This window comes from Spermophilus citellus (genome assembly GCF_964194105.1).
Source record: "Spermophilus citellus genome assembly, chromosome: 3".
Lineage (NCBI taxonomy): Eukaryota > Metazoa > Chordata > Mammalia > Rodentia > Sciuridae > Spermophilus > Spermophilus citellus.
In genome coordinates, this window is record NC_138184.1 from 200,100,015 (window position 1) to 200,121,576 (window position 21,562).

The following is a 21,562-nucleotide window of genomic DNA, read 5'->3' on the forward strand; positions in this document are numbered from 1 at the left end:
TTACTATATATGTAGTATCTCTCAACTCACATCTAAATATCACTATAATGTGGCATTCTGTGACCCAGAATATTTATCACCTAGGTTAACATTGCAACAGTATCAAAGGTCTTTGTTATAACTTGCTTTTATTGTACTATGGACTTTTAAAATACTAACTCTGGGCTTCCTAGGTCTATGATCACAAGCAACATAATGGGATACTTCAGTGGCAAATTAATCATTCCAGTTATGTTAATATCCACAAACTATATCTTTATTTTATTTTTCTGTATAAATTAGATATATACAATCAGCTTTAGACTGTGAATATCAACAAACATTGCAAAAACTGACTTTAGATCTTAGTAAGTTATTAATTTCCCTTGGGTTAAGTTGAGCCACTGTCATGAATGTCTCACACTTGTCTATATAAATCACTGACTACAATACTTGCATTAGTTCATTTATGTGTCTTACGACCATGTAGTTATTGAATAGGAAATTTGAGTAACTAAACAGAAAAGTCAACTATCAACTTAGAAATCTACTGATCTCTATGGATCACATTTGATAATAAAAGAGGTGTGCAAGGAAGGTCATCAGTGGCTTTAGGAGAAAGTGTGCCTTCTTTTAAAAACACATTGCCAGAAATTGTTGAAAGTTAATTAAATAACACTTACTCTTGGACCAGCAGGACCAGGGAGACCAAATTCACCAGGGATACCCTAGGCAAAATCCAAGAATATGTCAAACATGAAGTGTATAGGTGATTTCTAAATTCACTTATGATTATGATATTTGAAAGGTTCTGAAAAAGTGAAATAAAGCTGCGTGGGCTCTACTTATAAAAAGCCTAAGTATAGAGGGTAATGCAATACATACAACAGAACTCTCAGTGGTCTATGAAAATCTATAAAAAGAGAAGTCCATGGATATCAAAGATGTATCTATTCTAGGACAGGACCTGCTATCAGAAAATTTAAATTTACATTATTTAGTCCATTGTCTTTAAAAAAGTGACAAAGCAGACTATCTCTTTTGATAATATGATAAATAATAATGAACACTATCAGACATTGCCTATTTTTAGCTATATAACAGACTGCCTTCTTAATAGAAATTATCATATTCTGTACATTACCTAGTTAATTGTATACCCAAGTGTATCTCTTTTATTACTGACCAGCTGTCTCCTTAATGTGCCCCACTGTTGACAAAGGAGACCAGGCCACAGAATGTAACTAAATTGAGGCACATTCATCACAATTACAGAGAAAATGACTCAGAACTCATGCTCTGATTGTGGATAGCACTGTCATGTCTGAATGCCAAGAAAAACATTAAAAGCAATTTTTCAGGGTCCAGTTTGATGAAAAATCAGTGCATTTATGTTCTCACTCTAGAAAAGGAAATAATTTGTATTTTAACATTACCAAGGACAAAACAAAAAGTAAGGCTATTACATGAAATATTCATTGATAGATTTTACTTTCATAATGTGATGTTTCATTGAATCCATAAAACAAAGTAATTTGAACTAATATCAGTAACTCATTTCACTCTCTCCCTCAGCACCAACATAGACAGAACACTATCATTAACAGATGAAATATGAAACTTCCCTTTACATATTGTAATTGTGTTGCAATAGGGCATTAAACAGAAGGAAATTCTCAAGTGAATTTACTATCACTTGTTTTACTCACCCTTTCTCCTGGTTTGCCAACTTCACCGGTGGTACCTGAGGGGCCAGGCAGACCCTAAATGCAAAGAAACACAAATCTCAATCTCATGATAATATGCAGGGGATTTTCTAATACTCTGGGTTTGGTAGGAGGGGAAACAACCTATTAAGTGTTATAAACACACTATTAAGTGTTATAAAAAGCACTCCACCAAAGTTTGTTTTGAAAAAAAAAATGCACTCTCTGCTTTAGTTCTGAAGTCATAATATGTGTGATGGGGGAAAGGAGACAGTGAATCATAGGTGTACCATCTGGCCAAGGCAGTGTTTCATTTTTTTTTTTTTTTTGACTCACCTGGAAGCCTGGAGGACCAGCCGGACCCTGTTCACCTTTGCCACCTTGGACACCCTGAAAGTGACAGCAGAGATAGTATCAATAGAGACATTAGCCACATTGCTGTCTAGCTATATTACTTATGGACTGGAAAATGGAGAAGGTTGTTTTGAGGGATTAGGTACATTATATTGCAGAAGTGCACAGGAGAGGGAGAAATACCAACCTGGGGTCCAGGGGGGCCCTGAGCACCATTGTTTCCATCAGGACCAGGAGCACCCTAGAAATGTTCAACAGAAAGACCAATGGTTACATGTAAGCCAGGCAGTTCAAAATGCTTCAGAGCATCATTGAAGTGAGTTCCTCAAAGCAAATTTGTCATTTTAGCATGAATTATACTCACTTCACCAAAGCCTGAATACTTTCTAGTAAATTTCCATATGGTTCGAGGGAAGTCCACGGATGGAAGGCAATTTATAAAGGCCAGATAATACTACTAAATATTTATATTCTTTTAATCACAAGATGAATAAAATAAAGACTAAATGCTTTTGTAAGTATCTTTGACTTAACATATATTCTGATTTGTTATAGCTCATTGCTTTATATGTGTGGTTAAAGAAAAAAAGACATTTCATGATGGTAAAAGGACCCTTGGGGATACCCTCTGGGAAAGAAAGTGACAGAAAGATATCAGATGGCCTCAAAGGATGTGTGTTCTTTGGGTGAATTCTACATGAATAGATATGTACAGCAGTTAGCACCTACCCGAGCACCAGCAAGTCCAGGGTGACCTTTATCACCACTTTTGCCAGGATCACCCTACGATAAAAATGAAAACAAAACAAAATAAAAAACGATCGTATTACACATTTAATGTTGAATGAGCCATACCAATTTTGAAATGCTAATTTCTTGCTTGTGTGTGTGTGTGTGTGTGTGTGTGTGTGTGTGTGTTTTAGATTCCTAGTCCTGGATTTCTATTATCTAAGGCATGATCCATCATCAGGCAGCTCTGGGTACAGTAAGGGGCACCTGTGTCTGAGGAGGCAGTGACTCAGGAGATGGATTTTCAGCAGGTATGTAACGGATATATCCCTTTACTGTAGTGAGTGCCCTTCAGTTTTCCTGTGCTGAAAGGACATGCCTTGAGGTAGTTTGGACTGATAAATGGGAGAAAATACTAGATCTTTGGTGAACTGTAGCAAAAAAACTGATGAGGGAGAGGAAGTTGTGGTGATTCTTACAGTGGGTCCTTTGGGTCCGGGGAATCCGATGTTGCCAGCCTCGCCTCTTGCTCCAGCTGGGCCAATTGGGCCAGGCCTGCCGTCAATACCAGGGAGACCCTGAAATCAGAGTTTCATATTTAAAGTTTACTCTGCATCAGCATGGCCTCCCTACTTCAAACTCATGATGCTTCCTGGGATAAAACAGAATAGCTTTCTGGATGCACAGAGCTTCTTGTATACAGCGCCAATAAATTATGAATCCATTTTCCTTTTCTAAATAGGATGTCGGTACACACATGGCCAATTCAATCTCATATGTACACAATTTCCCTCTCTCCCCCACCTCTCTGTACCCTTGTCACCTGCTTCAATTTTCCCTGCCACGTTTTTCTCTTCCCTTTTCTGCTTTCAGTCCTGCGTTCATTTGGACTCCATAATTACAATCTATTACTTTGCATTCCCAGGTGATGTAGGTGGCTGATATTTATTTTCAATGTATTCATGTATAAATAAGCCACAAAATAGACTTGATAAGGGTGCAATAAGTGTCCTTGAAAACATAATGGAAAATGAGCAATACTTACCACAGGACCTTCTTTACCAGCTGGGCCAACATTTCCAGGGGATCCAGGAAGACCCTATAAAACAAATGAGGAAGGTTTCATGTTGGCACTTTAACTCACATACTTGAGGCTCAGATTAATTGAAATCTCACAAAAGCACTTTCCCCTCCAATTTTTGTTTGTTGCCGAGGGTAAATCTTTAGGGATATTAGCCACAAGTCTGGAGGTATGAAAAGAGCCCTGAAATTTTTCTTCTATTTTTTGTGCCTTTCCCTTTATTGAATTTTAATGAAACTGATCCATTTATCGATATCACAAGAAACTGTTAAGCAACATGCTATATGGGCAAATGTATCATGCTATTTACCTCATAATAGAAAAACTAATACTTTTAGTAAGCAATTTCCAAAGTGGATTTTTATTGCTATATTTGGTATCCCTATTACATGTTTATGGTACAATTATAGTTGATATTCACCCATAAGAGATAATGGAGCAAAAAAATTACTCTATTGCTATGGATTAGAGTGTCTACAGATCTAAAGGTCATTTCTCCATAGCTAGTGTGATGCTGAATACATTATAGCACTTTGTGATTGCTTGAAAAATGATTTCACTTATGAATCTAATAAACTAATAATGTATAGCCCTAATACATTTCATGAACACCTTATATAAAACTTACAAATTAAGATAAAAGATTCATGCTGATAGGAGAACCAACCTAATTTGGATATATTAAAGTAGATCTATGCTTCCAAAGAATAGATCAAGCCATTGTATCAAGTATAATAAATAGGAAATTGATGAACTAACTAAATACATTAAAAAATCTACAGAGCTTTGATAAAGTTAAATTAAAAATTAAATTAAAAAGACATCTGTCGGCAAGTCTAGCAACAAATTTACTTTAGATGTTTTTGTTATCCTCAATTTTAGCCAACAATACACACTGCCAGATGTGACTTGCTCAGAATATATCTGAAACTTACTCTGGGTCCCATGAGACCAGGCTCCCCAGGGCGACCAGAGTCTCCGTTGGGACCTCGAACTCCAGCAGGGCCAGTTGCACCACGATTACCAGGAGGTCCCTATTGAAAAGGAAGGGGCACAGAGAGAAAATGATAAAGTTAGTGACACAGTCACCAGAATAGTTTCAAGTTCCTTCCAGGGAAATGAGGGGTAGACTACTAACCATGACACCAGCTCTGCCATCAGCTCCAGGAAGACCACGAGAACCAGGATTACCCTGCAAAAAAGTACATGAAACAGAAGGGAATTAGAGAAAACCCTGGAATCTGATCAGGCACAGTTTATGAAAACATGGCATGTTTTGTGTCTGTATCTCCCTAAGGCTGAGATACAGACACAAACCAAGCCAAATCACTTCACCCAAACCCCAAAGGAATGCGTGGATGAGCATCCTGCAAAAGTAGGTCAACATTGTTTTCAGACCAATTTAAAAACATACCAAATTGGGAGTCACTGATTTAATAAAACAGATGGAAAGCAGATGCTTCTTTCGTCTAGAAAAAGCACTCCCAGTAATTTTGACAATTTCCAATGAAGGGGTATCCTCATCTGCCTCTGGAGTATCTAGGTGTTAAGGAGTATATGGAACCTACTCTCAGTCCAGGAGGTCCTGCGGGACCAGCGGATCCAGGTTCACCATTGGGGCCTCTCTTTCCTTCTTCACCACTGGGACCAGGAGGACCTTGGGGGCCAGCAGAACCCTGTTGAGTGAAAAGAATAGGAGAAGGGAAGAGAAAAGATTTTTTAAAAATATTATATCCAGCTAAAGAAACTGGATTTAAAGGATAACAACCCCACAGAATTGTGGTTATAGAACTACTTACTGGCTCTCCCTTGTTACCACTCTCTCCTTTGGAGCCAGCTGGACCAGGCTCACCCTAGGAACCAATACAAAACAGTGGTCAAAAAACAAACATATGTCAAAACTCTCTTACAGACAAATTTTCTGGAATATTTATAAGTTAAGGTAAGGAGAAGCTTAGGTTCTCTAAGGGATTTCAGTATGACCCAGTTCATGCTCAAATGGCCTACAGGGGAATAGCATTGGTGGAAGGATCAGACTGAGGTTGTAGGACTTGGTCTCATCTATTTTTACATTAAGGTTCGGATGATTGCAGGAGGAATGCATCTGTGTGCATGCGAGGAAGAGGGAATGTACATACATATGCATACAGTTTACAAACTAAAAATGCCAACGAAGGAAAAATAAAACTGTTAAGAAAAAGTCTAGATAGTGATAAAATGATGGTAGCCCTAGTATTTCAGGATGATGAAAGCCACAGCTATGACCACTTACAACAAGTCCTCTGGCACCAGTAGCACCAGCAGCACCAACAGGACCAGGAATACCACGGGGGCCAGGGAGGCCAGGAGCCCCAGCAACACCAGGAAGACCCTGTTGAAGGAAAGCAAAACCTGGTCCATCATGTGATGATGAGCTGTAGAGGCAGCACTTATCAAATTTCTTTAAAACCACAGTAGCACGTTTTAGCTACCCAGGTATACTCACAGCGGCACCCTTAGCACCAGTAAGGCCATTGGCTCCAGGATTACCCTATGAGAAAGAGGAAGAAGGATATCAATTCACTGGAATATATCTGATCTTCTTCAATTCCACCTTCATTTCTCTTTTTCATTTTTTTCCTTGCCTTCTTCTACTTTATAAGATTAACAACAACAGCTACTTACAGGAGGTCCAACTGGGCCAGAAAGACCAGGAAGACCCACTTCACCACGAGGACCAGCAGGACCAGAAGGACCAGGGTTACCCACAGGTCCAATTTCACCCTAAAAGAGAAAATGACAATGAACAATCGGCCAGCAAATAATGAAACAGCATATCCCTGTTATTAGGACACCAAATTTTGGTGGAACTTCTTCAGAATTGCAATCATTTTCCTTATCTCATTTGTAACCCCAAGATTTGGGGTTCTTTTCCTACTTTTTTTTTAAGCCTACTTCTGCCACTTGGCAGAATTCAGATTACTACCTGTTGCTATCATTGCTACCTTGACTCCACCTCTGACTCTCTGTGGCCGACTAGTTCTCAGTCCTGACTAGTCTGGGACCCAATGGAATCAATTTCCATATTGCCAGTGATCTTTATGCTCATAGTTTACAAGTGCAGAGAGATGATTGATTTTGAACTTGAAGTGGAAAATCCATCATCCTCTATCCATTTTGAAGGGGACACAATTACGGTAACTATTCTGTAATTATCTCTGCCACCACTGTTCTGATCTTTCACATCAGAGTAAAAAGTCTATCAAGGCAATGATTATAGGCACGAATGTTTTTACCTTGGGACCAGGGGCACCTGGGAAGCCTGGGGGGCCAGCAGATCCAATAGGACCCTGGAATCAAAGCAGAAAAAGAAATTTCCTCTAAGTAAACTGAAAAGGCAACAGCAACAGAAGAGAGAAGCCGTTTAGAGTGTCTTGATCTTATTTGATATTGGCAAAGAAAGAATTGGCTGCTAGCCTTAGACATGAGGGTCATATTCAGGGAAGGCAAAACAGGTATCCAAGGTAGGGTGGATTTTACTTTACACATCCACCCATAGCCTCAGGTATTTGGAAGTAGGCTATGCAACTTATAAATGGAAACATCAAAAGACCTCCCAGAACATTTGGTAAAGTGTCTGGAGTGATGTTATTTCATAGGAAATGAGTGAGGGAAGTGGCTACCACCACCACACTTTCAACCCTCCCAAATTCCCTAGTGTTAACACTTACAGCAGGACCCACGGGACCAACACTGCCATCACTGCCACGGGCACCCTATGAAGAAAATAAGAAAAAGAGTCAATAGGAAAGTTAAAGGGAAGCCATTAGAAGATTATTTTAAAAAAGGGTAAGAACAAACAAAAATGGGATACTTACAGCTGGGCCAGGGGCACCGACACGTCCTCTCTCACCAGGAAGCCCACGGGCTCCCTAGAAGCAGAAATCTTTTTAGTAAAATCCAGAATGCTAATCTTTAAAATGTCATAGGCATAATTTGCCTTGTTCATTTTCTAACACACACAAAAATCCACTAAAAATTAATAGGTCTTATTCTAATACCAACTAAAAGGGAGTATAGTTTGATTAAGTATGCAGATTAGAAACCTATCAAAGAATACAGTGCTGAGGGAAAGGGTAACTAGCAAAAACATCAAGGAAGTTCTAGTTCACAAAGAACACAACACCTTTAGATTTACAATAAATTAATAAATACTTACTGCTTGACCTGGAGTTCCATTTTCACCTGGGGCACCGGGTTCACCCTGCGTGGAGAAGAAAGATTGAGTTTCTGATATATATATATATATGTCAGAAAAAATATATATATTTCCTGATTGTGCAATTTTTGACCCTATTATTTCAATTTGAACCATTCACATAATTTTTAATGTTTTTTACACATAAAGATTATTTCTCAATTGTGTGTTTTTAAAATTTGTTAAAATACAAGTTTTTATTTAAACATACTAAATGTCATGGTACTAAGGAAATGTGGTTATTTCCTTAGTGTCCCATTTTTCTCTTCATATACTGAACATCATTTAGAATAGGCTTATTTATTTGGCATGATAATATAAAATAGACATGGAAGTATAATCATATTTATCCTCTTTAAAATTATTTTGAACACTCAACCTTACCATTTTCATAAAATATGCAAGACAATTTGAAGCTTCATAATATATTTTAGAGCTGCGATACTTATTTCCGATCTATATTTAATCCCTAGTAGTGACCATGGTGGCAGTGGCAGTGGTGGGGTGATTTAATCCTACAGCACATGTAAAGAACTTTCCTTCAATATAATCTGATTTAGATATGGAAAGAACATGCTATATGAGACCATTAAGGACCTTCATTTGTAGGATTCTACCTGAAGCAAGTTAGTTATGAATAAGCCCTGAAATGAGCATCAGGAGTTTTAGCATGTGCCCTTCCAGCCACTAGATGTGTGACTTTGGGAGAGTCACTAGCTCTTGTCAAGCCTCAGTTTCCCTCTTCTGCAAAAAAATGAGGGAGTCTACAAAGCTCCTTGCAGCCCTAACACTTTATGATACTGTGATTAGTAGTCTGAGCTGTTATATTGGGCCCCTGGGAGAATGAGTTTGACCTTATCCATTTGTGTGGCAGCTGGAAAGTTAGAACAGATTCTCCATATTCATGTTCATTTCTGGTCCCGCTAGTATTCGTTACTCATTAATTTGTAATTACGTTGGTATTCACTTTAATATCACATTATCTCCTTAATAGGAAAGAGAACATTTTATAGTTGAAAATGCTGTCAGAGAAGAGCCTAGCCAAGAGATAACACACTTCTGAGACTTTAATTACCTAATTAAAATTTTTTTGAGTGTGCAAGGATAAATCACAGGAAAGAGGTTGAAAAGTGTATTGTGACATGAATGTACCTATCTAATTAGTGCATGGCAAAGGAGAATTTACAGTTTAAAATAACACGTAATATTCTAATATCTGATTATATGTTTATTTACTTTTATTTTGGTTGCAGAGATCGATTGAGATTATAGGAAGAGGAAAGGAAATGGAGGAAGAAACTATTGACATTATTTTTGTCTCAACTGTTTAATAGATATTAAACTAAATAAACATTAATAATTGGCCTTTTGTCATAGAATCTCATAGTCCACACCATTGAGGGGGTTGAAACACAGAAGAGGAGACAAGATACCATTTACAATTTGGGTAGTCCTCAGCATAAATATACTTTTTGTTTATGGGTTGGGGAATTTTAATAAGTTGTTTACAAACTTTCTAATTCAATATTTACCTTCACACCTTGAGCACCAGGCTGTCCCTTTAATCCATCCAGACCATTGTGTCCCTGAAAGGCAATCCTTATTATTAAATGCTATCCCATTATAGTGCTTTCTCAAATCAAAGTCTTCTATCTTTGCAATAAATATCTCCCTGGTGAATCCTGTGACTGCTTTCTTAGGATGGACTCCAGTGCTCTAGGAGTCCAGGTGAGCTGGATCCAGGGCACCAGGTAAGTCATCTAAACAAACTCCCAGAATGTGGAAGCAAGAATGTGTCATCCAGGAGTTTAAATACAATTGAACCCCCCGCATCCCCACCCCAGCCCAAATAATCAGCATTTTCTTTTTCTCATCTGGGCAAAGAATGTGCTCACCCTAATGCCCTTGAAGCCAGGAAGTCCAGGAGTTCCAGGGAAACCACGAGCACCCTTAGAAAGAAACACAGAAGAATATGAATAATATTTTTGTCACAAATGAAAGGACAATGACTTCCTCCTTCCCAAGAAATTCTCACTTAAGCTCAATCTTGGAATCAGAGGCTATGATGTTTTAAAGCACAGAGCCACAACTAGCTCTAACATGAATAGCTAAGACTATATTATTTATGGAAAACAGTTTTCTTGCTTATGCACGCTTGTTACCATTATATTACATTATTCGCATTAATAGAAATGTATGCGTTCTTTCCCAGGTTCTTTCAGATGCCTTTAAGTAGTGTGACAAGCATGAGTAATGTCTACAGTACTATTTAGATGGATGTTTGCCTGAGCAACTATCTTATCTGTGAGACCTCTGACGTTTGGATTATACACTGTTGTAAAAAGTCTCACCTGTGGTCCAACAACTCCTCTCTCACCAGGTCGTCCAGGTTTTCCAGGGTGACCCTAAAACATGAAAGCATCATAGAATCAACCTCAACTTGGTAAACCATCAGACAAAAGTAGGGGCATCTCGGTTTTTCACAATAGAAGAGAAAGGTATCACATAAAAATGTGAATTCAAGTACTTCTTTAATTAACAATTATATTTCCCTAAATACAAGCAAGTTAATTAATATTTCATTAACAATAATATTTCCCATATGAGGAGAATTATGTCAAGCATATTTTGGAAGAATATTAAATTTAGATCTGGGGTATTTAAATGGTGTTTTGGAAGTCCTTCAGGTAAGCACTTACATCCTCACCAGCCTTGCCAGGAGCACCAGGTGGACCACGAGCACCTGCAGGACCCTAAGGAAAGAGGAGACTCATTATTTAGTTAAGGGAATATGTCCAAATTTTCTGAAAAAAATTTATCACAAAGGAATAAAAATGTACTCACAGTCTGACCAGGTTCACCAGGCTCACCGGCAGGTCCTTGGAAACCTTGAGGGCCCTAAAAGAAGAAAAATAAAAGTAACATTCCAAACTTTATTTTTTAATTCTCTCTTTTTGCAGAAGAAAGATTATGAGCTTTCCATACTTACAGGGGCTCCAGCTGCACCTGGAGGGCCTCTAGGTCCCATTAAACCCTACAAAGATGACAGACATGGTTAGCACTGATAAGTTGTCATGGCCTTGGATGAATTAGCTAAGACACTACTGTGCCACAGATATTTTGTGATAGACAAATGAACAGAACTGTCCTGATTTTATTTCATATTTTTGTTCTTTCCAAAGAACCCATGTTTTCCCTCTCCCTTTGATTCTCCTTTTATCTCAACCTGAATTAGTGAAACTCAATGAGCTCTGGATAGGATGGTCATCGTTCCCTTAAAATTGTGCACAATTGTGCATATTGAGGTTGTTCTGATACAATGAAGTGAATTGATCTTTGCACAAGTACAGAATGTATGATTGCCTTGTATCAGCTGACAAAGAATTTCATTTAGATTCCCTTGATCATATGTCATCTTCCAATGTCATACTTAGCTAAGAAATTGATATTTTTATTGCCACAAGGGGCATAAATTGAAAAGGATCAAAAGTCCTTCTTAATGATTACAGGGAGGTGCGTTATAACCTTATAGCTCCTTTAAGGGCTGTTGGTGACTGATGAAAATGTCAAAGGAAAGTGGATGTAATGAGGGGTGAAGGAACAATGAAATATTATTGAAACAGCCTACTGGAAGAGTCCAGCCTATGATATTAGTATTGAAAATATGGCCCAAATGACAGCAGATTGTTTCCCTGTTGTTCTTTATTCTGTAATACCTAAAGAAGGTAAAACAGAATGTTACTGGTTTGCAAGCTGAATACATACTCTTGACCCCCCTTTGCAGTAATCAATGCCTGGATGAGCTCGTCGGTGAGACCCATCCCTCATAATGCTGAAAATATTTCTCCTGCATGTCTTGAGCAATCTGTTTATGACAGATCAACTGAGGGGACTCTTTAGTCAAATGGCCCCACTATATTAATGCCTATAGTGAAACCCTATAAATGTCATTTAAAATGCACATTATTTTAATTATAGGAATTATTTATTTGGTTTTGGAAATGTGCTTCAACTTTAAAAGAAGCTGTCTCTCTTCAATAAAAATAATTTTTAGATATACATTCAAATAATTTCCTTTGCCATCATAAATTTTTAATATTGTATTTATTCATTTTTCCATGTATTTGCAACAATTTCATTTACATAAAAGGTAGTTTATTTTGTAGGGACTGTGAGACACACTATGATTACTCATTAATTCAGAAAAGAACCCTGTGGGGTTTTAGAGTTATTGATTTTCCAACATGGAAAATTATTTTAATGCTTTATTGCTGCCTATCTTCCCTTTTTGTGAAACACATATCTGTTGATTACATATGTCTGAGCATGTGTGTGGATGTGCAAGCTTCAATTATATTTCACTGATATTTAAAAGTAAAATACTCTGCTTTATGCCCCCCAGAGAGATTTTCCAAAGACAGGGGAATCTGAAATCCATATTAATTTTCCCAGTTGATATGTGCTTTTGGTTTTAAAATGACATCCACAGTCACTTTATTTTATTTCCCCCTTTGCTTCTTCTTGAGAAATAGGTACTGCTTCACAACTAACTAATGTCCAGCATTAGCAGAAACAGCTAATTTCATACATCCAATACAAACAAAGCCAAAAGAACCCCCCCATACATATTCATTTAAGATATGAGCATTCTAAATTACCAGGAAAAATCATGAAATTGGAAAACATCAATTAAAGGTACATTATTTCTCAAGTCAGATTTTAATTTACAGAAAATATTATCTTGCCCTTATAGTATATTAGCTTATTGTGGACCATTAGTTCCAGTAGAATATCTTTTGAATATAGAGCACTGAATGCGTGATCCAGGTAAGATTTATATTTTAAAGACCATACTCACTTTGGGCAGATAAATATCTTTGGAAACAAGTAATTAGAATCACCAAATTGTGTGTGTATCTATGTGTATTAAATTCTGCAATGCTTAATCAAACTAATATTTTTTACTGCTGGTAATTTTCCCCTCATTTGCATATATATATATATATATAGTATACATTTTGCATGATCATATCAGTTTTTTGCCTAACACATCTCACTAATATTTGGTAGAGGCTTCATTCGTTCAAAAAGTCACCGTCACCAACATAAGCTCCTATGGAATTTTTATAAACGTTTACTCAAATGATAGGATATGTTCCCATATTTTGTGCTGAGTGATAGAAGGGCTAAATTTTACTCATTATTGTCTTCTACATCAATTTGTCATTGATATTCTAACAACAGGTTTTTTTTTATCAAAATGGAGAATAAAGAAAAATTCCAACATTGTCAACTCCTTGAGGGAGAGTCAGAATCTGTCATTCATTCATTCATTCATGGCTATCTCTCCAAATGCATACTACCATTAATATCCCATTGAATGCCTCTGATAAAATTCTTGTGATTAAATGAACATTATATATGAGAACTAGGAACATGAGCCACGCTGTTGTTGGCTACCTTACATCTTGCCTGGTGGTTAATTCTAGTTCTGCATGACCTTGGGAAAAGGGATTGAAGTCTCTAGTCATAAAATAAATGAACCAGATTAGAACTCGTTGATCCTTTCCACCAAGTTCAGGGAACTTAAGAAATAAATAGCTCTATATTTCTAAGTGTTGCTTAATATTCTAAACAATGTTAAGAAATGTAAAAAAAAAAGTGAATTGAAATTTTAATATTTTGAATGAAACTGATTTTCCTAAGTTACGGTTATGACATCCAAAGATTATTTCTTGGACATAAATATCTCACTTATTTTATTATATTTGAGCTATTTTATTTTTAAAAAATTTATTGGCTAATCTATTTTAATGAGGCTTGTTTGTAGAGAAAATTGACATAGTTAACCTAGGCTTGGGTTTTGATATATTTAAACACAGAAAGAATTATTGTTTTTATTTTATCTAAGGTTTGAATGTTTACCTAAGTAGCTAAATGTATGGCACTGCAAAATTTACCATAAAATAAATTTTAAAGAGTATACATTTTTGCCAAGACAAAAAGAGGTAAGCATACCATTGGTCCAGGGCCCATTCCAACTCCTTTTCCATCATACTGAGCAGCAAAGAGCTAGAAGGGTGAAAAAAAAGTACATGTGTATAGATATATGTTTTTACTGGTCATGCAGCTCATTTTTTCTATTCTACTTATAAAGGTTTTTTTTGTTGCTATAATTAGTTTACAATTCCAAACTGAATTAGATTTCTAAAAACTCAGGAGAAATATAAGTTTAAAATAGAGTCCACACCTAGTCTGAAGTTCAGAGCCTTCCTGTCTTATTTTTCATACTTTCTTCTGCTCTGTTAACTCAGTTTATTTGCCCCTAACCCTTAACTACATCTGCAGTGAGAAAGGGAAGCTTCTTAAACTTTAAAGTGTCCTAGAGCCATGAATAAATTAAGCAGAGATCAAGAGGACACCTTTGCATTTTCACCTGTTGCCCTTTCCTACAAAACTCACAAAAAATAACTGAAAGACCTTTTTCTTGCTGGAGTTTCAGAAAGGATATAAAGTTTTCAAGTTTAGAGGAAAATTAAATTAAAATGCCCCTTGGAAGATTAAACTTTTTAAAAATAGTTCACAGTAATAACTTTACTGTTAAAGATCTCTCTTAGAGTGGTAGCTCTATTAAAGAAGGTGCTTTTTAATGTACTCAGTAGATAAGCAATCATAATAAGATCTTTGGGGAGAAAGGTCTTATTTTACTGGCATACAGTTGGGTATTAGAATCAGGCTTCTGATTCATAGTGCTAACCAATTAAGCAAATATGTTTTCCTTCCTGCAGTGAGGCCATTTGGCACTCATACCATTGTTAAAGACATAAAGCTAAAAGAAGATATTAATGAAAAAGGGAAATGTACTTTTCTCAAATTAGTTTCAAGCAAATTAAACCTAAAACCACTTTGAATGTTGGTTCAGCAGACTTCAAGCCAAGAAGAATAAAAAGGGTAGGATGTTTGTGAAATTGCTTAAGATCAGGGATTTCACTTATGTAATTCAATCTAATCAAACTCTTTAATAATGCAACACCTCTTATTTGTGCCTTACTGAAAAAAGATATTAAATCCCCAAATTAAATAATGGCGCTGATGGCTGCAGCTACCTTCAGTGAACACAAAGACCAGTCCTATAATTGACAAGAGTTCACAAAGAGAACAGGCAAAGCTGAAACTTGAATGAAGAAACCCAAGAAATGAAATAAAATATACTAATTTCCAAAGAGCAGACTTTCCCTTAATTGCTAAAAATAAATTCTATAATAAGCCTTCTTCCAACAGAAGTATAAGAAACTAAGTTATAAAAAGTTAAAAGTACTTAAGACACCTTACCCCGCCAAGACCAGGGGGGCCAGGAGGGCCAGGTGGACCAGGAGGGCCATTGGGGCCATTTTCACCATCTTTGCCTGGGGGTCCTGGTGGACCCTGTTGTGTATAGAGTGAATTAAAATAGGATTAGACAGGTTCCATGGAAACCTATGCAGTAAATGAAAAGGAGACCTAAGAATACATAAGGTAAAAGTAGTTGTTCAGACTTTTCAATGTACATGAAGAGTGGAAATTTAATACACTGTATTTATCATTCACTGAAATGTACTTAGGTATGGGTCTGTCTTAGAACAAACTTTAGTAACAGCAGGTAGTTTTCCTAAAGGAATATCTTAGTCATGGAATATTAATTTGAAACGGAGGTCCACTATTCAAACGAAGATAGAAATTATAGCTAAAGTGTATGCCCTTCATTTTTCACAATGCACAAAAATATACTATGTTTGTTGATGGCTGATTTCTGATTTTGATGAAGGCATTCAAGCAATTTGGTATGTTAAATGTGAGTAGTAGATTAATTGATAGTCATTTTATCAGAATATAGAAAATCTTGAAGATTTCCTATTACAAATACAATTTAAGTTGTTAAGGTAATTAACTGAAATAATTTATCTCTAATAAAATGTTTGAGTGGAATACATGTAAATCTGCACTTCAGGACTGATATGAGATATCAGCATTTATGTCTTGACGAAAGTATCCTATAACGCAAAATCTTGTAGTTATTATAAATGTCAAGTAAGCATTTCAGGGAGATCTAAGAAAGCCACAAATAAAATGTAAGGCTGACTTGTACATGTATGAATTTAGACAGAGAAACATGTTACTGACTATCACTTTATTATTATTCCCAAACCATAGAAGAGATCTTACTTCAAAAGCAAACAGAACATATTAAAAAGAGGACTGTGTGGTGGTGTGTAGATACATTGCCATTATGTATGTGTCGGGCAGGTCCATTAAAAACAAAGGAAGAAAGACCAGACAAAGAATATGGCTGTCCGTAATAGTTTTTCTTTTTAAAGGATAATGTTGACCTAAAAAGAATATTGATTATATATAATAATGCTCATTCACCCTTTCGGCAGGGCATTTCCTATTTAAAAGGTGGCACAATTATCTGGATAGATAATATTCTAATGAATTGTCAGTCTCCTTTAGTTTCTAATATGTGGTTTTTCCAATATGGGCTAAAGCCATTTAGTAGTTCAAAAATTACATACCCTTTCTCCACGTGGTCCTCTATCTCCAGTTGGGCCCTACAAGGAAGATGCAAACGGCACAATAATAGGTGTCTACATAATTTCCAGCAAAGAAACAAGTCATTATGGATAATAATTAGTTGGTAAGTCTGACCTAAGCCCAACATTATTAGATAGTAGCTAAAAATTGTCACAATACAATAGATAAAAGTATATTGCTTTTATTATAATTATATGTAATTTTTTTAAAAAACTGAAGAACCGGAGGCTGCTATAGTCTCTAGTAATTAGGCCAATATTAAGCATAGTATTTTTAATAAGATGATTACTATAGATAAGATGACCATTTTGTTACAGTTTAACAGCATATTTGTATAGTCAAAGTTCTTTAAAATAACTTTTGTTTACTACCTTTAATTAACATAATACCATTCAATCTTCAAGAAAAAAGTCTTTTTTCCTGTAGTATGTAAATAATCAGTTTGTATAACATAAATATAATTAGAGATGATTTTGAAAGGTAATAAAACTTTATTACCTTAAACATCAAAGCTACTTTATGTTTCAACTAATGCATATTCATGTGGGCAAAATCTTGACAAAGTATTTTCCTTTTATAGTTTACTTTAAATTTAGTTAAACTAAGGTATCTTGATAATCTCAGATATTTATGGAGAAATATTGGACTCTTACCTTTTTTGCAGTTCCCTAGAAAAGAAAAGAATAAGTAAAAGATTATTATGAGAACTATATATACATATATATTTTAAAAACAATTATATCTACAGATTGCATTATATACCCATTTACTATTATCTTAATCTACTCTCAAAATACAATGTAAAATTTTACCAATACGTTAAATAAAATGTATTTTGTACAGAAACAAATATGTATACTTATCTATAATACTGCTGCAAGTTCAATTCACAAAGAATTAGCTCATAATTATTTTGCAAAGAAATGAAAAATTCTGTAGCTTAGTGAAGTCTTATCCTTTGTAGTAGCTAATGCTAAAACCCAAACTTAAACTGGATTATTTACTCTTTCTATTTCTCATGGGTATTTTATGAAACTACCCTTATGCAGAAGCACCACCCATTTTGGAAAATGGGGTGGGCACTTACTCTGGAAGCCAAAAAGGGTTTGACTCCCATAATATCTCATGGTTTTCTTTGGAAGCTGGGTTAGTCAATACCAGGGTAGCTTCACCTTCCCTTCCCAGAGAAGCAATCACTATGACCAAGGATATCAAAGTAGATAATTTTTTTTATAAATATAATTTTACTAACCTCTTGTAAAGCTGTAGAGAAAAGAGAAAAGTAGAAAATTATTATTAGTATAATTTCATTGATCATTAACAGTAATTGCCAAATAGATACACAAGTTTACAAAATTCAGTTACCTAATTAAAGGGCCAATTATATTTTTTATTAAGAATATTATAATGACTTGGAAATTATGCAGGTCAAAAAATATGGCAGGGATCAGCAGGGTGATTTGTTTGCTATATTAATATGTAAATATATTTTGAATGAAATTGTTAATTATTTACTATTTTATAAATGCTGTGAAATATTCATGTGTCTGAAGGATATTTCTAATGCTTAGCAATTAGGCTGGAAATTGCACAGATGAATCACTGACTGTAAGACAAGACCAGTGGATGGAGGAGGAAATAATTTATGGTTTAGATCATTTTTAATATTTAAATGTCAAAAACAGAAAATTTAGGAAAGTTTGTTAGCTAAAGCAGACTTTGTCTTTTATAAAACATTAACGTCACTTAGTAGTTCGCTAAGTTTTTACCATTTTCAATGTCTTTTTTTTTAAGGTCTAATTTGTACGTTAGTAACTATGAAAATGGATTAATTCAGACATCTGAGTTTTGGCTTTAAATTAGTTCACTTAAGTTAGCCAACGCCATTTTCCTAACATGTATCACTTTTGTCTCTAAGAAAGGGTTACTTTGTGGAAAAAGTGTGGATTAAAGAGCTTGAAATATAATGGGAAAAACAAACTAAAGTAAAATTCCTCCTTTGTCATTACTACTTTTCAGTCTTTAAAGACTGACTTTCATTTCTACAGTATAAAAATTATGGGTTAATATGGGATACAAGTGTGGGTAAGCTTCCAATAGAATGAATCACCCCTAAAAATTGCTTTAATTAGGTGGCCAAGAAGTGTGTCATTTGAATTGAGAACATCTCTTGCAACAGTCACAGTTCAGGAGGGTGGGCGATATCCAGCACTGGCATTTAAGGGCAATTTATGAGAATTACTGTTAAATTATAAAAATGATATGTTTACTTCTTTGTGTCCATTAATAAATAGGAAGACTAATTAGGCTCCATTTGATTAATAAGACCCCTTAAGATTTTGGAAATTTGCCCTTTTAATTACTTAGACGTGAGCCATTTTGAAGAATGTGTGTTTGGTAACCTTTATTACAGATGCTGGGTAGCTGTTGATTAGGTGAGATGCCATGGGTGCCTTCAAACTTCCCTAGTTCGCTTTCCAATTTTTCCTATAGGACTCAACTCTTCCCTTCCACTCTCAGGTTCCATAAAAAAACGAACTTGGTAATGTGAATCTGTTCAATGAATTTACTCCTTGGTATCCACAGTGTGTACACTAAAAGGGGCTGAAGGAAAATTGCGCGCGCGCGCACACACACACACACACACACACACACACACACACAGAAATGCATCAGTAAGAATGCAGTGGAAGACACCGTGGCATGTGGGCGGAGCAAGTTTTTGAAGTGTTGGGTGTGGCCTGATCCCCCTCATCCAGTCTCAAGTGAACGTCTTTGTCTAGTAGTAGTAATTAGGCAGCCATTTTTAAGATAAAAACGGACTGATTTTCTTCATTCTATCCTGACGTGGAAGACTGGTCATAAAATCCAAACCAAGAAGTGACCTTGGAGACCATTTAGCTCCACTCCACATTTTGGAACAGGCCCAGTTTGAGTAGCCCAAGGTCATGGGAAGAAGAACCCTGTCCCTTGAGTCTCAAGACAAGGTTGGTATTTCCCAACCTGCTGTGCTCAGCGTTTGATGATCACTAGGAACAGTGATCATCTGTTTAGGTTTAGGGTCAACTCCAAGACTCAAAAGGTAAAGCAAATTTTAGTTAAATATAATTTCACCATTACCATATAAAGTGTTGAGAAGCTAATTTTACTTCCTAGAAGGTGTCCACTCCAAGTAGAATCCTTCGCAGGATATGCTGACTAGCCACTGGGAATGTCTCCAACCAGAAATTAAATAATTTTGTACAAACCTGTGGAGTCTTAAATTGGGATGCCATTAGCTTAAGGCCTGGTCCCCTGTACTTTCATGTTCCCCCCTCCAGAGGGCGCCGTATCACCATCACCACCACCATCATCACCATCATCCAGACCAACCTCAAGACGACCAGAAGATAAATTCAATGGTTGAGCTCTGTATGATTGAATTAAAGGGCTTTCTAAAGCAGGCCTCAAGTCTTAAAATGTGTGTATGAGGATAGTTATGGGACATAACTGGTGTAGGCCTGTATTTTTTTTTTCGCCAAGTCAGCTGTTAATAGCTAGCTCATCCTTAGGGGAAAAGACCTTCTGCTCCCTGTGCGCTTCTCTAACTGAGGATCCAGATTAAGTTAACTGTGTTACTGAGTTAAAAGTTCCTAACTTGTAGGGAGAGTTGTTGAGTCCTTCATGTTTTCATTTTTAAAGTACTTTCCATGTTCCTGATCAATTCCAGCGTTTCTCCACATGCCAGAGAGCCTTCCCTCCAAGCTGTGCAAGGAATTGAGGTTTAGGTTTCCCCTTTTCAGACCAGGGCGTCCACCCATCTAACTTCTCTCCCCCACCTCCCCGAACAAGCTGAAGGCACTTACATTGGCATGTTGCTAGGCACGAAGTTACTGCAAGCAGCAACAAAGTCCGCGTATCCACAAAGCTGAGCATGTCTACCACTTAGACATGCAGACTCCTTGTGTCGCAGAGCCCCTGGGTCACCGACGGAGGTATCACCTGGCAGGAGCAGGCATGCAGTCGCGGCCAGTACCTCCAACTTAGCCGAAACCTCCTGCCGCCGTGGTGCTAAAATAATAAAGCCGGGATCTGCCCTATTTATATGGCAAAAGTTTCCCTGGCCCGAGGGTGCCTCCAAAAGCGCCTCCGCCAATGAGAGGGCTGGGGCTGGGGGCCCGGGCAGCCACACTGGGAGGAGACTGCGGGGGCGCAGAGGAGGGAGCGAAGTGGGGGAGGGACGTGGCCACGGGGCTGGCTTCTTAAATTGGTTCCATTCTTTTTGAGGACGTGGACACTTTTGAGGCTTTCGAGGGGAAACTCTGACTCGCTGTCTGCATACCTCCTCCCTCCCCATCCACCCGCCTCCCCCCGCCCTTTCCAAGTTTGGAAACACTTTTGGACACGTCGGAGCGCTTTGCTGACTCCGACGTGGGCACAAGTTTGAGGATCTCTGGGCAACTGGGCAGCTGGGCAGCTGTAGAGGGACCTGAAGCCCGGAGATCAAAGCAGGAGCTGTCCAGTCCTGCCTCACCTTGTGCCCTATGGGCCACCTGCAGGGTGGAGGGGGCTGGGCGGGCGCGGAGGGGGCTGGGCGGGCGCGGAGGGGGCAGGGCGGGAGGGAGGGAAGATCCGACTGCGTGGCGCAGCCCGAGGCCGCCCTCCCAAGCCTCCTCCACCCTGCCCCCTGCTCGAGTCCAGCTTTTCTCCAGCTTTAGGGCAAGTGTGCCCACTTTTTTTTTTTTTTTTTTATCAGTCTCTCCTTTCTCCTTCTGCCCCCCCCTCTTTCTCTCTCCCCTCAGTGCAAAGGGACTGGGGAGGGGGGCGAGAGCAACTGCTTGGGTGGGGAGCAGGAAGACACGGCGTGGCACCCAGCACCAGAAAGGGAAGGCGTCGTGCACACTAGCCTAGATCAAGCCATCAGGA

At 37.4% G+C, this 21,562-nt stretch overlaps 1 protein-coding gene across 1 annotated transcript in view; it reads right to left on the reverse strand.

The window, feature by feature from the left end:
* COL1A2 (collagen type I alpha 2 chain) overlaps nucleotides 1-20,849 on the reverse strand; it is a 35,374-nt gene extending 14,525 nt beyond the window's left edge. Inside the window, 29 exon segments of the mRNA XM_081284437.1 lie at nucleotides 663-707; nucleotides 1,689-1,742; nucleotides 2,022-2,075; nucleotides 2,227-2,280; nucleotides 2,769-2,822; nucleotides 3,248-3,346; nucleotides 3,814-3,867; nucleotides 4,785-4,883; nucleotides 4,988-5,041; nucleotides 5,418-5,525; nucleotides 5,649-5,702; nucleotides 6,122-6,220; nucleotides 6,335-6,379; nucleotides 6,514-6,612; nucleotides 7,125-7,178; nucleotides 7,560-7,604; nucleotides 7,707-7,760; nucleotides 8,048-8,092; nucleotides 9,619-9,672; nucleotides 9,982-10,035; nucleotides 10,438-10,491; nucleotides 10,786-10,839; nucleotides 10,931-10,984; nucleotides 11,076-11,120; nucleotides 14,105-14,158; nucleotides 15,419-15,511; nucleotides 16,639-16,674; nucleotides 20,476-20,478; nucleotides 20,480-20,849. Coding sequence (XP_081140563.1) covers nucleotides 663-707; nucleotides 1,689-1,742; nucleotides 2,022-2,075; nucleotides 2,227-2,280; nucleotides 2,769-2,822; nucleotides 3,248-3,346; nucleotides 3,814-3,867; nucleotides 4,785-4,883; nucleotides 4,988-5,041; nucleotides 5,418-5,525; nucleotides 5,649-5,702; nucleotides 6,122-6,220; nucleotides 6,335-6,379; nucleotides 6,514-6,612; nucleotides 7,125-7,178; nucleotides 7,560-7,604; nucleotides 7,707-7,760; nucleotides 8,048-8,092; nucleotides 9,619-9,672; nucleotides 9,982-10,035; nucleotides 10,438-10,491; nucleotides 10,786-10,839; nucleotides 10,931-10,984; nucleotides 11,076-11,120; nucleotides 14,105-14,158; nucleotides 15,419-15,511; nucleotides 16,639-16,674; nucleotides 20,476-20,478; nucleotides 20,480-20,572 — 1,764 coding nt within the window. The 5' untranslated portion in view covers nucleotides 20,573-20,849.
* Nucleotides 20,850-21,562: the final 713 nt, after the last annotated feature.